A 16,722-nucleotide genomic window follows, 5' to 3' on the forward strand; every position below is an offset into this window, starting at 1 on the left:
CTAAGAGACCCACCAGTGCTGAGATAGTGATGGAGGCACGACGATCTCTCAGGACGCTCAGCACTCAGAGACCCTTTACCCCAAGGGACGAACACCGGCAGCTCTTTGGAGATGCATCAGCTCGTGCGCGAGATGGAAGACCACCTTCTACATTCAGGTTAATAAAAACTCAAAACAATTTGTAAGCTGCCAATTTGAAATGTACTTTGTGTTGTGAAATTTCGAGCATTCTGGTATTTAACATAAAAATTCCCTGTTTCTTGAGTGTTGCAAATTGCAGATTTTGTTTCATTTACTCAAAGAGATTTCATAATGTACTGTAGCCTTCATGCTCAGAATTTCGAAGTTCCTGATTCCAGGCCAAATTCAGGGACCCGTTTGTCTCCTCTGGAACATGTAAGGCATTTTTAAGCTCTTAGTTTTTTAGTCTTGTATGATCTGATGGGGAAACAAATCTTACTGCTCATCATTCAGAAATCCAGGTTGCCCCTCTCACTGGATGAAGAGTGCAGTGAGAGCAAAACAGCTGTGCCCAAACCCCCACTCATGCGCAGAAGGAGCGGCTCAGGAGACACAAGGCCCAGACGTCTCAGAGCAGGCTCGCTCAACCGACTGCCTCCCATGACTCAGACATCAAAATGTATGTGGAATAATGGAGAAATGCTTTGTGTCACATGAGCAAAAATGAAGATGCAGAATGTGTCTTCCCCAATGGAAGCTTCAACTTGTGTATGACTAATGTGAATCATTAATATCATTAATAAGACATATTCAAAAAAAATTTTTTTTTTTTTGCGGGACTGTCTACTGTCTGTTTTATGTGGTGAGAATGTCAAAAGAAAAGAGCAGGATGTGGAGTCATACTAAAAAGAAGAAGAAGTAGAGATGGGCAGAGATACAGTTGAAAAACAGAATGCATAAGAAATGAGACAGGCAGAAGGAGACAGAGCAAGAGAGTGGAGGTGCATGTGGTTAAGAGCTTAGAGAGATTGGGTCTGATAATAACCTGTTAACTAGGAAGGTAAATAGGTATCTAGAGAAAGATGGTTCACCGTTAAGGGGAGTGGGAGAGATGTAGAGGAAAGGTAAGTGTTTTGCTGAATGGCTTTCATGGTTGGCAATGACACAGCACTTTTGTGTCTTCTCTCTATTCATGTGTCAGACCATTTTGAAGACAGAATGGGGCTCCTTTTTAGAATAAGATCGTCCCAGTCCATGTCATCCTACACTTTAAAGACTCTGACAGCTGTTTAAGTGCTTCCACTCTGAGAATAATAAAAATGAATAGACTCATTCATAAACTGTTATAAACAAGTTTACATCCACAGCATGAAACACTGCCTCCCAAGTTGTGCATGCATGCATGTGTCTGTCTCCACACAGTAGGTGTTTGCTTATAAATTGCTCATCTCAGATCACTCAAAGTGCATCACTCAAAGGTGACAAGCAGAACAAGGATTCAATTCTTGTCGCAAGAGTATACTATGAATGTGTTTTGAAGTTGCCTATTTTCTATTTGGCAAGCTCAGTGAGGTTTAATGAACATGTGCATCAGAAAGCTTTCTTAATGTTTCAGTAAACGTATGTGTTTGTCTGGATGTGACTGTGTGTATATTTATTCCTATAGTGCCTCAAACTGAAGGTGGTGTTGAGCCTCCAAAGGTCAGCACAGAGCCATCTGAGCAAGCAAACATAGAATCTCTCCAGCGTCCAGAGGCACCTCTGAAACTTCTCCCACACGCACCAACCAAACACAGGTCTGCTTTTGTTCTGTCCTATGTGTATTTGTCTCTGTGTCCTTCTTTATGGCTTCAAGCACATGAAGAATTGCTTTGAATGTATTAATGGCACCTGAGAGGTGAATCTTTCATACTTGTTTAGATGAGGGACTTTGAGAAGACAGAACTTTTCTTTCTTTTTTCTTTGAGCTTGTGACTCTCGTGACTCCTTGGTGTTCATTACAGCAACTTTGAGGGCTGATCATTTGTTATGAGGTCTCAGTAGATCAATCTCAGCTTTTATTACTCAAGAAGAGTAATAAAATTTATAGTCAGGCAAGCCCTCTGCCAAGACATACATGAATCTTCAGAAATTAAATTTGTTTACATACTGCTGGACTAAGAAGATAGATTTAAGGATTTTGATATGTTTAGTTAATTAAATGCTTTATTGTAGCATATGGATCTTTAAATATCTTAAAAATGCTGAGAATCACTGACCTAAGCCAACTAACTAAAAAAACAAACTGCTTAATATTATTTGAACTGTTTTGAATATTAAAAGTACCACTTTTATGCCATTATAAGCCAAATAGGTAACAGTTAATGTAATTGTCTGTTTTGCCATTTCTCCTGAGTCTTAGACAGGAAGAGAAATCTGCAGTACCTGGAACTTTAGGACTGTCATTTGAATGCCTAGGTTCTACAACATCAGTCAGCGACCAGTGAACAACCACCAAAATTCAGGGCCAAATTTGGGTTTACTGTCTTGAGTTCAATACTGCAGACAGGCGGTAAGATGTAAGATGTAACAAGCAGACAGGCCAGAGGTAGTAATAATTCTGCACAGCCTGTAGCTCAAAAAGATATGTTGTCATTGACATTTGAGCTATGTATACCCCTCCAGACTGGTGGTCATATTGGCAGTCAGTGAGTTTTTACATAGCTAAAGCTAGCATTTTAGACACAATGAAGTTTCATAGCAGATGTGTAAATTAGGCAAATTTTAGCCAGTTATGAATCTAATTTGAGGCAAACTTTAATTTCTAAGGTCACTTTCTAGAACACACACCTGAATGCATGTGTGCAGACACATGTGTAGAAGATATAACTCCACTCTCTCTCTCACTCTTTCTGTCTCTCTTGCTCTCTCTGTCTCTCACACACTCTCTCTCATGCTCCCTCTCTGTCGGTCTTTCTCTCTCTCCATCCCTCCCTCCCTATGAAATACTTGATAATGGAGCAGTATTAGATTATGAGGACAGTTTGGGGTGGGCTGGCTGGTTGCTCTGCTGACCGCCAGTATAGCTTCACTCAAGACTCTCTCGATGAGATCATGTCTCAGACAAAAGAAGCCCATCAGCAAAGAAGCATTATCAAGTCATTACCAGGGCCAGACACGATCAATGCCCCAAATATGCCCAGCTGTACCATAAAAACATGTCCCTTAGCCATCAGCAGCCCCCAGAGGGCACATGGTATTCTGTACCCGCATCATGGTTTAGCCAAAAATGCATTTGAAACTTTCTATACTTAATATGCAATATTAAATATATAAAGTTTATATATTATATATTTAATATATGTAATTTTCAAGCATTACACATATGCAGTATACATGAAACTTGGCATAAAGCACAAAAGGAAAATTCATGCAACAGCTGCATTAACAGATAACCGTTTTTAAGATAAGACTCACCCTGAGATTGCACCAGTGGCTTGGACGCAAGCACACAAACCTGTGGTTTCCTGTCTGTTGCTGGCACATTTTTACCCTGACCAATTTGCACGTATTCACATTATGCAAGTTGCTTGTTCCAGACTACAGATTACAAACTGTGACTCAGTAAATGCTACATGAAAAGCACTAGGGTAGACGTGCACAATATCAGACATAGAGATACCTGTTTAGTTTACCATAGCTCGCATACATAGGTACCAGGACATTACAACAGGGACACCTTGTGGTAAGGACAGGAACAGGAGGATTTGGAGTTGATTGATTTATGCATTAGAATTAAACACATCTGTGAGAGCATACATATTTTAATGATTTGTCCTGGATGGTTTGTGATGGCTTCTTTGATCTAACAAAATATGATACCAAGCCATAATGTCACTTTTTTCTGTGTGTGTGTGTGTGTGTGTGTGTATGCGCACACCATTAGTGGGACACCGCAGACCAGCAGAGTTGACTTTCCTCATGCAAGAGGAACACAAACAGGTTTGTTTTATCGACATATGCTCATGTGATTTGATTATCATGATCAGCTATTCATTAACTCCAGTACAAGATTCTAAGATTCATCAACATACCAACAGATAGATCTTGACTTACTTTGAACCACAACATCATCAGCTTCCTGCATAGCACCTCTAATGCAAATCTGAAGCCACGGGCTAGTCAAAGGATGTGTAGGCGCAAAGTGTTGACCTTTCCATGCTGTGATGAACAGCCTGTATTTATATACAAATGGTTAAAAGAGAGAGAACTGCTGAAGTGAAGCAAGTAGGCGTGCAGCATGAATATTCAAACTGATGCTCATGCCGTGTGTGTGTGTTTGTGTGTGTGTGTGTGTGTGTGTGTGTGTGTGTGTGTGTGTGTGTGTGTGTGTGTGCGTGTGTGCGTGCATGCATGTGCGTGCATGCGTATTTGGTTTCTTCTTTGTCCTTTATGAAACAGAAGCCGAATATGATTATGAATGCATGACAGGAAGTGATGCTACAGATGTTTTCTGGAATTCTGAAGTGCTTCCTGTTCTGCAGGAGTTTGAGGCTATTGCAACAGGTGATGACAAACTGCTTTTATTTGATTAATGTAAATGTTGGAAATGAATTGTGGCCAGTTTCCCAAAGTCATTATTATGATATATTGTTATAGTCTTATATTGTTTAAAATCTTAAACACTCCAGCAACCTTACTAATATGTTTTTGAGAAACCTAGCCTTAAACATCTTAAATACATTTCCATAATGTCAAAACTGTAAGATGGTATGTAAGCATTTCATTTATTTAATTATATCCAGATTTTGTGGGAGATGCTGGAAGTTATTATTTTGTCACTGAGCAATATTCTAACTACCTAATAAAATATTTCTACATATGTATTTGGAAAAAGCTCAGGTCATTAGGGCTGCCATTATATATTTATTTTTTAATGCTCAAAATACAGGCTAAGGAAGACTTGTCTCTTTTCAGATGGAAACTGGTGTTTTTTCAGGCATGTTAAATACTGCTTAAGATTCGAACAGGGAATCCTAGTTTTAGGTGTATGTTCCAGAAAGAAGAGCAAGAGCATGCAGCTGCAGAAGGAAGGAAAACATGATATCCGAATGCAGCAGAACGAAAAACACAGACCTGTGTTGGGTTTGGCATGGCCTCGAAGTTTCAGAGGAAGGAGAGAGCCACAAAGTGAAGTCTGATGCCAGGCAATATTTAAGCACTTTTAAAATTGAATGGAAATTCATTTGAAAGACAAATATCAAATATTTATCATGCCCAAGTGGCTCACTGCTCATGTATAATAGAGCATTCAGAGGGGCGACGGTGTGATCAAACAGGCCAGTGCTGCAGAATATGTCAGCGTCTCTGCAACGCTGAGGTCAGAATAGAGGAACAACATTTATTTTACCCAGAATAGCTCTTTAGCTCTTCCCCTTTACACAGCTCTGACACTTTAAAATGGGAAAGAATATGCCATACTTAACCTCAAATGTGTACCTGGGGTCTGCAGACTCAGTTTGCGGACAAGAGTAACATGCTGGCCATAACTGAAATACAGTTGAACCACAAACTAAAAAATACAACAAAACGTTTAAACAGTAAGCTGAAATAGAGTTGGGTTACAAACCTACATTTACCAAAGAAATACTAACCAACAACCGCAGAAATCTCAGAATCGTATTCACATTCAAGTAGGCACCATGAGGAGCATGAACAGTTAAGGCAAGGCATTAACAAAGTCGTGCTGCATGAACTGCAGTCTCTGTATCACTGAACTTAAGTGCAACGGTGGCAGTACCATTTCAATTCTAAACCATTTAAAATTGATTGACCATATTAGCCATAGAGAACTGGCTACGAACAGCACAGGACCTCAGTAGTAATTAGTGCTCACCTACAAGAAGTGTAATAAGGAAGAAGTGTAACAAAATTCTGTCATTCTGCCCTATGTCGCTAAACTCTGAAGTGGATTTCCAACCATTTACAACGTATGTCAACTTCAACAAATTAATGACAGAGACGTGTTTTTTGATGGTTAAAAATTGCCTTATGGTCATATTGAACTTCTTATCACCATGTTAGATTGTTACCCTATATATGTTAAACAATCAGTAGTCGGCCACATCGCTGACAGGCTCTTAACACTGGTAACTGGTACCGACTTATCTCACAGATCTTTCCTCTGCATCATTGAAGTGCCTTTGTTTAATCTACGTTTGCCATTTTCCTATCAAACTTCCACTATGTGGTGTCTCCCTTCTTTTAAGGTTTCTGTATCATTTAGACAACATCTGTTGTGTAAATTGGCATACATAAAACTTGACCACAAAGTCATGCTGGAAGACTGTGACATATACAGTATATACAGCCTCCCTGGCCATCAAGTATGGTGTGTGCTAGAAAGATCAAACTTCCATTTGCTACAGTTGGCACTTGTTTAAGAACCGAAAATGTGTTCTGTTCCAGCATACACAGTGTGAACAGAGCCCACAGAATGAACATGTATGTATGAAAGCAACTGAAGAGTTGCAGAGTGTGCAGAAAGGCCTCCATGTTAACTTTATCAGTGGGTGTGTGTGTGGGATAAATGTCATTGAAATGTCAGCAATTCTATTTTGGCCACCAGCCCAAGTTCACATATATAAATCAGGAGCTGTTGGCTTCACCTGTCTGAGACAGGGCTGTGTTAGTTTTGTGTTCTCATGGTACACGGTCTGATTTTCTGCATAAAAACAAGCATGGCAACTTTACCCTCTCTCTCTCTCTCTCTCTCTCTCTCTCTCTCTCTCTCTCTCTCTCTCTCTCTCTCTCTCTCTCTCTCTCTCTCTCTCTCTCTCTCTCTCTCTCTCTCTCTCTCTCTCTCTCTCTCACACACACATTGCAGGAGGAAATGTGTCAGAGGAGACGGTTGAGCATCTGTGTGATGCATGCACAGGTCTCCATAATGCCCTGGCAGAGAAAGGTCTTCTGGGAAAGCAGCTGAGGAAAAGGCCCTCTCTTCTCCGGGCTCTGTTTAGACTGATAGACTTGGGATCAGACAAGCTCAACCTCACGCTAGCCAAATTCACACTGGCAGTGAGTAGACAAGCACATGCACATGTCATAGACACATATACACATATGTACATGCGTACACACACACACACGCACACCTACACACACACACACACAGAGACACACATGGAGTTTATAATCTCATGTTACCTTGAAATAAAATTGACTTATAATACCGTTATTGACCGTAAAATACGGTATTAAAATACCGTTTTTAATCCTTAGAGAAATTAAATTTCTTTTGAAAATCGCTATCGGCTGCATGAGGGTTGCATTTGCTGACATGTATTCTACTTTATCGTCTACTTTATTATATGAGAATTGTATATACACATGTGTCCCTCAGGCTATGGTCAGTCTGTAGCTAGTTTTTGGTTATTTAGCTGGTTTGAAGGCTCTGTTTGCACTCCTCTTATCTATTGGTGCTTAATTTCAGCTTCATGTCAGTGGCAACAATTTGCTGAACATTTGCAAGCTCATCTTCAAAATCAGCCGGAGTTCCAGTAATGACTTCCTGTTCCAGAATAACTCCATTATAGGTGCGACTCTGAAACTGGATCTCATTCACTCTCTTCTCAGTCATTAACTGCCTTTCACAAACAGGTTATTGTGTGTGTGTGTGTGTCTGTGTGTGTGTGTGTGTGTGTGTGTGCATCAGATTCCCTCCTCTCATTGCTACAGTGTGAGGATGTATACAGCAGTGGAGAGGCTGTGTTGTACTCTGTGGGCTCCCTGAAGCTCCTCTCAGGAAACAGTGATCTCTCCCGGCTGCTTTTGGCCAAAGACTTCATCAGAGTCCTGTTGCAGCTCTCTCAGAGACTGATGGGACCCACTGACCTAAATGCTCCACCTGATCCTGGTTGCACACAGGCACGAGTCGGCCAGCCTGCCATGGCAGGACACATACTGGTGCAGGTGGGCAGAGAGGAAGTGTCACCACTCTATTCTCTTTACATAGCCTTTGTGTCTGATATACCATGTGACACACACACACACACACACACACACACACACACACACACACACACACACTTAAAGTTAGTATCATGTACCACTTTAAAGCACCCATCTAGAATCTCTGCAGCCCTTAATGCAATTTTTGTAATAGTTCAAAACAGAGGCTTTTAAGTTGCAACATTGTCCACACTGAATGAGTGCTGGGCATGTCAGCACACTCTCCAGCATTTCAGTTGTTTTCACAGTGCTTTTACTGACTTGTTACTGTCTCTGCTCTGAAAGACAGATCACACAAGGAATCTCAAAGTCAAATGCATGGTTTTCCACTATGAATTTTATTCTATAGTGAGCCACCCTTGCAGCACAGAGGAGGGTTTGTAGAGGAAATATGGCAGGCTCCCTATGTCTTCCTCAGAGACCCTAGCAGCCAAGGAACAGGCTAGAAGTGAACCCCACCCAGACATTTCTCAGAATTTGAGCAGCGCCCAAAACTGTACAAAATGTGAGCCCTTCGGAAGGGTGGGGCTGCTCAGGGTCCTAACCCCAGGGCGGATTGTTTTATACACATTTCCTTGGTTTTTGTTTTTGCTTTTGTCCTGCAAGGTTTCCTTTTTTTCCTCTCTCTTTATATCCATACTTGTGCCTCAGATCTCCATTCTGGCCCGCGGCTGCTGACCAAAGCACATGTTTTTCCACAGGAGCGAAGAACATAAACATTTAAACCCGTCTGAACAAACTTCCTGAGTTTGGCATGCATGGTTTTGTCAGACGGTGCAGGCAGTGCCTCTCATTAGCTCGTGGGCAGGTTTAAACAGGGTGTTTTGAGAATGAAATTAGTGGGGCCAGATGGACCTTAGCGGACCAGTTCCTAATCAGTGGGCCAGGCCCTGGGCAGTGAGATTTATGAGGGCACTTTGAAAACCTTCCGCTCTTTCTTCTTGATTATAAGAGAGGAAGCGTTTGCATGGATCTTTATCCTTTAGGCAGTGGTTAGGCTGGATCTAGTTTCTGAGCTGCACTTTCACTTCAGAGACACAATACATGCATGTCCAATGCACTCATACTTTCCCTTGTGTCATGCTTAGATTTTAACAGCTTAACTTGACCTCCTCTGATGACTCTGACCTCTCAAATCCTCTACAGCTGACAGCAGCACTGAGAAATATGGCTGACCGGTCTGAGTCCCGTTCTGCCTTCTTGTCCAATGGCATCTTCCCAACACTCTGTACGGTTATGGATCTTCACCAAGATGACCGAGACATCTGCCTTAATGTGGCCCGGATATTTAGGTGAGAGCAACATGATCAAACCTGAGTTTTCTCAAAGGAGCCATGATCATCCTCCGCAAAGATAAGCCTCTGTGAATGCAGTGTGTCTGATATCTAAAGCCTTTTTAACATGGATGCTTAACCTGTTAGTTATGTAAAGTTGTATAAAAAGTGCATTGAAATATTTGCATGAATGAAAATACTTAAGCTATAAACATTTTTGCTCACATATTGCAAACACTGTCTTAAGGCATCACTGTAAATTCATTTCACTCATAATATTCTTGGCATGTCGGCTATATCATTGAGAAAACTGGTTCTGGCATTCTTTAGGAAGTTGTGAGAGATTAAGGTAAAGGTGATCCAAATTCCAGCTCTGTTACCATTCTTGTCCTGAGCTCAGCCGGTCAACAACTGACATCAGCAACTCATGTCATCCTACTGTGATGGATAGATCTATCTGTAAATTTTTTAGAGATGTATGATAATGGATTTCATTATGTCCAGTGAGCATAACTGTGCTCTCACAGAACTGTGTTCTGTAATCCTAGGATGAGTCATGGGACTCGTGCGAGTGTTTTGTGTGTTCTATGTCTTGTCTCCAGCAAGCTGTCATCCTATGCTGAATGCTGCTCTGCGCTAGCTGAGACACCGCTCTGCTATAGGTTATTTTTAGACATATTGAGCAAACACAGCAGGAAACAGGTGAGTCCAGCATAAACATATGTACATTAGACACATACACCCACACATAACTTTGCTCCAGAAATGTACTTAAAATGAGTAGTTGTGAATGAAGGTAGATGTGCGTGTATGTGTGTGTGTGTGTTTTAAATTCCAGTGCAGTAAGTTTAGATGCTGCTCTCTCCCTTCTGAGTGTAATAAGATCATGTTATGTAAAAATCCCATATAATCCTACACTAGAATAAACATGGATCCAGGTTACTGAGAATCACACCCACACACACACATGCGTACACAGTGCTTAACAGCCCTCAAATAGGAACATACTATCCTTTTGACTTCCTTATTGCAGAGAACACATTGTACTCTCAGTCACCTTCTAAGTAAAGGCAAATGTGTTTAGATTGCAGTTGAACAACATGCAATTGAATTGACAAAAATATGGCAAATTTCAGGTATGTTTTCTAATGTATTTCTTTAGGACTAAAGTCATTTTGGTTCAACGCTGAAGCAGTAATGTCGTACTTTGTTTAGGATCGTGACAGCATGTGAAACACCATGTTATTTTCCACCCTTCTCAGTTACCCCTCTAGATCTTCCATGTACCCACACAAACAGCCCCCCCCCTTGCATGCGTGCACATACACACACTCTCTCTTTCCCACCTCCCACCTCTGTTGCTCTCCTCTTTGGGTAGGATCTGGTGGTCCGTCTCCTGTTCACATTAGGAAACCTGGCAGCCAGGAGCAGTGCCGCCAGAGAGAGAGTGTATGAGGAGGCAGGGTCCATAGACATTCTCTTAGGGCTGTTCCAGAGCTACAAACAAGCAACTGTGGCCTCTAAGAGCCCAAAGTTGCTGCAGATCCATGTGCACCAAGATGAGGAAGTCCTGGTAAAGCTGATTAGGGTCCTGGCCAACCTGGCCATCCACCCTGCTGTAGGCATTGCATTGGCAGCCAATGAGTTGTGTGTGCAGCTCCTACTGGATGTGATGGGTAAGAGTGAATAAAGTCTTATATACACCCTCACAAACACCTCATATATAAGAAACTCATATACACACATAGACTGGCACTCGGTGTGCTTGAGCTCATGTCGATAAATGCATATGCACAGTTGCACTGATATCCTGTTCCATTTACAGCACTTACTGGTATATATACACACGCAAGATGCATATAGTGGCAGTGATAACAAGAAGCAACCGACAGTATCATTTCCCGCAGCCTATTTTGATAAACACATCTCTCCTGCTCTTTTCTGATTTCTGAGAGACATCAGAGAAATGTTCCTGTGGTTTATCGCCTCAGACCGAAAGCCACTTTCATTCCTGTGTGGGAGTTTTTTTTTTTTCAGCTGACAGGGGAATGGTGATGCAAGCCACTTTGTCACAAACACCTACCTCCACTCAACCAGCGACTCTGTTGGGTACATGCTTTTTACAGCTCCATTTTACAAGTGTACCCTCATATACTTTAGCCCATCTCTTTGTATTAGCCACCTTTGAGGTCAACATCTGACCACAGGTCAACACTGAAATGGCAGCAGTGCAGTTGTGCATGCTGATCTGGTACGTGTTTACAGTTCTGTTTACTAGGGTGGCCTCTCGCCCCAAATTACCCAGCCAACAGCCAGAACCTGACCACGAGTGAAGAACTGCAGGACAGATAACAGGAGCCGAGCATGCCACACGAACTGTACAGTACAACTGCAAGTAAAAGGACCATTGAGCAGAAGCATAATTAAGCCAAGTTAAGATGCATGCATATGTTGTAATTTAGTTGCTGGAGGCAGGAGCATTAAACTGAGTTGTATGCAATATTGTTTCACAGTCATTTAAGGTAGACAAAAGCAGTGCAGAATAGAGAGAAAAGGAGAGAGAGAAATAGAGAAGAGAGTGACAATTCTCACACATCTGGTCTTTGTATGGTAAATTTAAATGACTTCCTGTTTTGATGACAATTAAAAAAAAAAGACTGAAAATGAGACGGAAAAAGAAACCGAGAGGAACAGAAATAGCGAGAAATGTTCTCGCACAGAACAGGCCTTCTGAAAGGCATGCACACACTTGCAGGGTGACACCAAAACTGACAATGCAAACCGCAGGTCTGCATTTGAGCAGAATCCCACTGTCCTCTCGCTTGCACAGTCATACATATATTCACTCAATATCATACATGCAAAACATTTATGAATTGCTCCCATAATCACCCAAGGAGGAAGTGTCATGACTGGACTACATGAAACCCAACACAACAGATGTGATCATTATTTCAGCTCATGATTTCAGATGTTCTCATCTAATGTTATGAATGCAGTAGACCCATACCTCCTTGTCCTTGTCAACAGTAAATTGTTGAATGACATTATCATCCAAGTAATTTTCCTTGACCTTTGCCCCTATGTATCTCAGAGGTCACTACGGTGGAAGAGAAGACTGAGCTGGTAATAAATGCTTCAGCAACTATCAACAACCTGTCATATTATCAAGGCGAGAGCTCTGTGGTCCGTGCCCAGCACACACACATCTCTGAGTGTAAGCGGGCAAAACCCAAAATGTGTGTGTAGAAATGTAACTGTTTTGTGTGAAAAGGTAGAAGTACACTTAATTTTGTGTTCCCCATTCTGTGTGTGTGCAGTGTTGCTAAGGTTGTTGTTAAGTTCCAATATGGATGCTGTGTTGGAGGCCATGCGTGTGTTTGGCAACCTCTCTCAGATCAAGTATGTACGGCACTTTATCATCAAGAACAAAGGTGTGTTTCACACAGATTATTTACATTTTCCTGCCATAAGCACAAAGGGACTGAACAATGGTAGGAACCAGAGAGGTGACATTTATGTTTGTGCGCATGTGTGTTGCATCTCAGTGCACTGCTTTGTGGTGACCCTGCTGGATTCCAAAAACCCCAACGTGTGCTTCTCCGCATGTGGAGTCCTCATGAACCTCTCTGCGGATCCGGAGAACAGGAGCATATTGAGCAAGGAGGGAGCTGTACACAAGTAACCCCCATTCAGAACCACAGCAGGATTGGGTCTATGTGATCCCCCTCTCCGAACCTCTTCATCAGTTTCTGATTCTCTCTCTCTCTCTCTCTCTCTCTCTCTCTCTCTCTGTCTCTTTGGCCGCCTGCCTGCCTGTGCAGGCTGATTGACTGTCTGAGAGACTTTGGACCTCGGGACTGGCAGTTGGCTGCTCTGCTGTGCCAGACCCTGTGGAACTTTATTGAGGAGAGAGAGCATCAATACACGCAAGAGCTGCTGGCAATACTGACCCTCTATTCAGGTACACACACACACACACACACACACACACACACACAGAAGGACAGAAGGACAGAATGGTGCACTGTTGGATATGCTGTCTCTGTATTTCTGGCCAATCCATGGACAGATTGCACAGATATTACTTCTGCACTAAAGACAGTGAGAGCAAATATAAACAACTAATCCACCCCTCAGTCATATGGAGTTTATTAGAATTTGCTTAAATGAGTCTTTAAAGTTCTAACCCTAATCTTTCTTAATACTTTACAACTGTCTCCCAGTACAGTAACATAGGTTAATGTTCCCAAGCACAAAAAAATGGCATTGTGTTTGCCTGGACGTGTTTTGTTTAGTTGATGGAATGCGAATCATTGTCTTACCTCTTCTATTTATAGATCAGGAGGCTTTGCCATGGCATTGTAGTGATGCCCTCAAAGAGTACCAAGAAGCATGCTGGGAGCTGGAGTTTTTGCCTGTTGCTCATAGGCTAAAGAAACGTTTACAAAGCCAATCAAATTTACTATAACAAATTGGTGAGCATTCCTGATCAACCATCCACCACATCTGAAGTGTGTGGTATGTATATCTAAGTGTGATATGACAAGGCGTTTTCAGGGTATTTACTAATTGCACTTTAAATGTTCACAATGTTTTGACTCTGCCAACATAAATGTCCAATTATTGTAAACAACAATACAAGCAAACCTGTTAATCCATATCACACTCTTAATGTGTAGCATGGTAAGTGAACAGTGAGTGAGAACATTGTGAATGTGATCTGTTATAAAATATAGTATCACTTTGCCTGTGTGTAATGTTTCAATATAGTTTAAATTTACTTATCAATAAAGCAACTGAAATTAATGGAAGTTACATGTACCCTCTCAATTGCATGTACCAACAAATCATAAGGAGGCCAAAACAACACCCAAGGCCATTGCTGTGATCCAAAAAGCTTTAACAAAGAAACACAAATCAAGGAAAATCCAGAAGGAACATAAGATTATTTTCTCATAATAGTTACATCAAACTGATGTATGGCACCAGCTCCCAACCCCCCTATCCTTTAAGCCCAACAATAACACTTCACTGCTATCATCTGTACCATTACCTATTACAGCACTAAATCGCATAACTTTCCCACCACTTGGGGTCCAGAATAATCATGTACTCATATTTGTTTAATTTGATGTCCCAATTCTTAACAGAAATGTCCAGCAAAACTGTTGTGCACAGTGGAAGTACCAAATCGGCAAAGTGATTTGATCCTTTCCAGGAAAGGACAGATGGAAGTCTTTCATGTGCATGTTCATTATTACTGCATAGCAGGGGGTGAGCACATCCTTATGCAGCTTATGTTAGTTGTTTGGTGATTCTGTGCATGGACTATACTGTGCTGTTACAAGTTTCATGGGGCTTAGTTGCAATTATGACAACTACTTGTGACCATTTTGAGACACAAATTAGATTTTAAAGTATAAGTGAAAATAAACAGTCTGATCATATAGTTCTACCTGTTTTCAAATAAATGTTTATTTTTTAATAACGATATGAAGACTTCAAACAATTGCCACAACGAAAGTGGATGTGATTGTTTTGATGCAACTAAAATCTGTCGGAAAACAAAAACAAACAAACAAAAAAAAACGGCTGAAATATGACTGTTCCAAAGTGATCAAGAAAAAAGTAAAACATATTTAAAGGTTTTTTTTTGTTAGAAAAATGTCAGCATCTCATTAACTGACAAATCTCCTAAAACTGATAAAAAAACAACAACCTTACTTCTTACCATCCTTGTCCAAAAGAAAACGTACCAGCCCTCTCCCCTCCTGTTTTACCGCTCCTCTACACCTGACTGTTCCAGCCACCAGCAGAACGGCAGTACGTGATTAGTAAACAAACAAAACAAAAAAAAGACAGATGTTTTATCCTGCCAAAAACACACATGTGCACACAAAATTAGGAAAAACAAAAGGGAAATTAGAAAAAAAAGGGAAATGCTGCTTATTTATACTGGTTAAAGGATCTGAAAACAAGTATACGGATTAACGTCACAACGGCCCAGTCGTTCAGGAAGCCTGTGTCCAAGTGACAGGCAGCCATGAAAGGAGATAAGTCCTGCTCACCAAAGAGCACTTCGATACTTTGAGAAATTCCTTACAGGAGGTATTTCGTTATACTGACAAACCCAGAATAACAAAACAATAGCTTTCCAACAGTTTAGATGACCACATGGTACGGGAAGACAGGTGATGGGTAGGGGGACAGGGTCCAGAACAACAGGAAGCACCTCACAAAGGAAGACTCATTTTTTCCTCGAAAGTAATTGCTCACTCGTTGCTTGGAGAATACAAAGTAAATTTGGGAAATGGTCACTAAACCCAAAATGGCTACATCAGAGCTTAAGCATATCTCGATATTTCAGAAAAGTGCCTTGATATTTTTTATACCTGAAATACCAAAAAAAAAAAAAGGCTAAGATAAATTTCATTTATACACATTTTTATAACACACATTGGTAAGCAGAGACAGAGTGGTGACTTACAGTAAACCAAAAGGGCTCAGACAGCTATAGTTCTTTTGAATCTCTCTCTCCCGAATGTGTGCATATGCACACACACAAAAGCACAAATGCGCAGTTCACACACTGCCAATCACAATCACATTCTCTCCGACACGTCCTCGAGTTAGCTTATAAAATGGATAATGGTTTGGATGTCTTGAGGCCTGTGCCTCTGTTGAGAAAAGCAGCATCGACAGACAGCACACCTGCGTTTGTCTCCTGTGCCATTTAGGAGAAGGCACACATTTATGCAGCTTGAATAATGCTTTTCTCTCCAGCTACCTGCACTACAAAAACCATATGAAAACAAAAGAGTAGACAGGCATGTCTGTGCAGTCAGTCTGCACCGATACTGGAGTTGCGGAAATTATTTTCCTCTCATCTTACAAAAAAATAAGATATGAATGGGAAGCATCTTAATGCAGATGCATTTGAGACACGGGGAGGTGAGCACTCCTCCGTAAGCTCGCAGTCTCAAGCTGTCCCAGTACAGGGGTCTGCAAACACCCCCTGGTGGTGGGTTTTGGCACTGCAGACCAAAACAAAAAAATTAAAACAAACAAACAAAAAAAATTTCAGTCAGTACATGGGTTCAGATGACTTCTTGTGTGATTTTTTTTAAAAACTTTCTCTCCTCCCAACATCCTCGTCGTCTTCCGCATTCAGCCTCATAACCATTCCTATAGCTTTTGTTTTTTCCTCTTTTTTTGTTGTTTATCTTTTATTGAAGTGTCCCATAAAAAGCAACAACAATGACATTAAAAATACAAAATTAGCAATAATAGCACTTCATGTCATGTAGCGAGTGATGGCTCTTAGAGCGTAGAGCAGTTCTGCTTGCATGCGCGCTTCCATAAGAAGCAAATTAACATGGACCTGTAGGGAGAAAGACAGGAAAGGAAATTGGTATCAAAACATCTCTCTCTCTCTCTCTCAAAAAAAAGATAAAAAATTCAGAACAACAACAACACATGTTGCATGCATGTGGAT

The 16,722-nt window shown here is 41.2% G+C and overlaps 2 protein-coding genes across 4 annotated transcripts in view; one reads left to right on the plus strand and one right to left on the minus strand.

Moving 5' to 3' along the window:
* The window catches only part of armc2 (armadillo repeat containing 2), a 16,159-nt gene extending 1,075 nt beyond the window's left edge, over nt 1-15,084 (plus strand). The window contains exons 2-18 of one of the 2 annotated variants that reach the window (XM_027015531.2): nt 1-157; nt 324-396; nt 475-640; nt 1,628-1,757; nt 3,887-3,942; nt 4,402-4,506; nt 6,824-7,017; nt 7,433-7,535; nt 7,655-7,911; nt 9,097-9,242; nt 9,827-9,926; nt 10,603-10,900; nt 12,319-12,441; nt 12,545-12,658; nt 12,773-12,905; nt 13,049-13,188; nt 13,565-15,084. The exon at nt 1-157 is cut by the window's left edge and continues 84 nt beyond it. In XM_027015531.2, coding sequence (XP_026871332.2) covers nt 1-157; nt 324-396; nt 475-640; nt 1,628-1,757; nt 3,887-3,942; nt 4,402-4,506; nt 6,824-7,017; nt 7,433-7,535; nt 7,655-7,911; nt 9,097-9,242; nt 9,827-9,926; nt 10,603-10,900; nt 12,319-12,441; nt 12,545-12,658; nt 12,773-12,905; nt 13,049-13,188; nt 13,565-13,695 — 2,426 coding nt within the window. In that variant the 3' untranslated portion in view covers nt 13,696-15,084. The remainder of the gene's footprint in view (nt 158-323; nt 397-474; nt 641-1,627; nt 1,758-3,886; nt 3,943-4,401; nt 4,507-6,823; nt 7,018-7,432; nt 7,536-7,654; nt 7,912-9,096; nt 9,243-9,826; nt 9,927-10,602; nt 10,901-12,318; nt 12,442-12,544; nt 12,659-12,772; nt 12,906-13,048; nt 13,189-13,564) is intronic. The other variant, XM_027015532.2, reaches the window with a different exon arrangement.
* The window catches only part of sesn1 (sestrin 1), a 36,468-nt gene continuing 34,430 nt past the window's right edge, over nt 14,685-16,722 (minus strand). For both annotated transcript variants that reach the window (XM_027015536.2, XM_027015537.2), the window contains one exon: nt 14,685-16,608. In XM_027015536.2, coding sequence (XP_026871337.2) covers nt 16,522-16,608 — 87 coding nt within the window. In that variant the 3' untranslated portion in view covers nt 14,685-16,521. The remainder of the gene's footprint in view (nt 16,609-16,722) is intronic.

Source organism: Electrophorus electricus, chromosome 8, assembly GCF_013358815.1.
Source record: "Electrophorus electricus isolate fEleEle1 chromosome 8, fEleEle1.pri, whole genome shotgun sequence".
In the NCBI taxonomy this organism is placed as follows: domain Eukaryota; kingdom Metazoa; phylum Chordata; class Actinopteri; order Gymnotiformes; family Gymnotidae; genus Electrophorus; species Electrophorus electricus.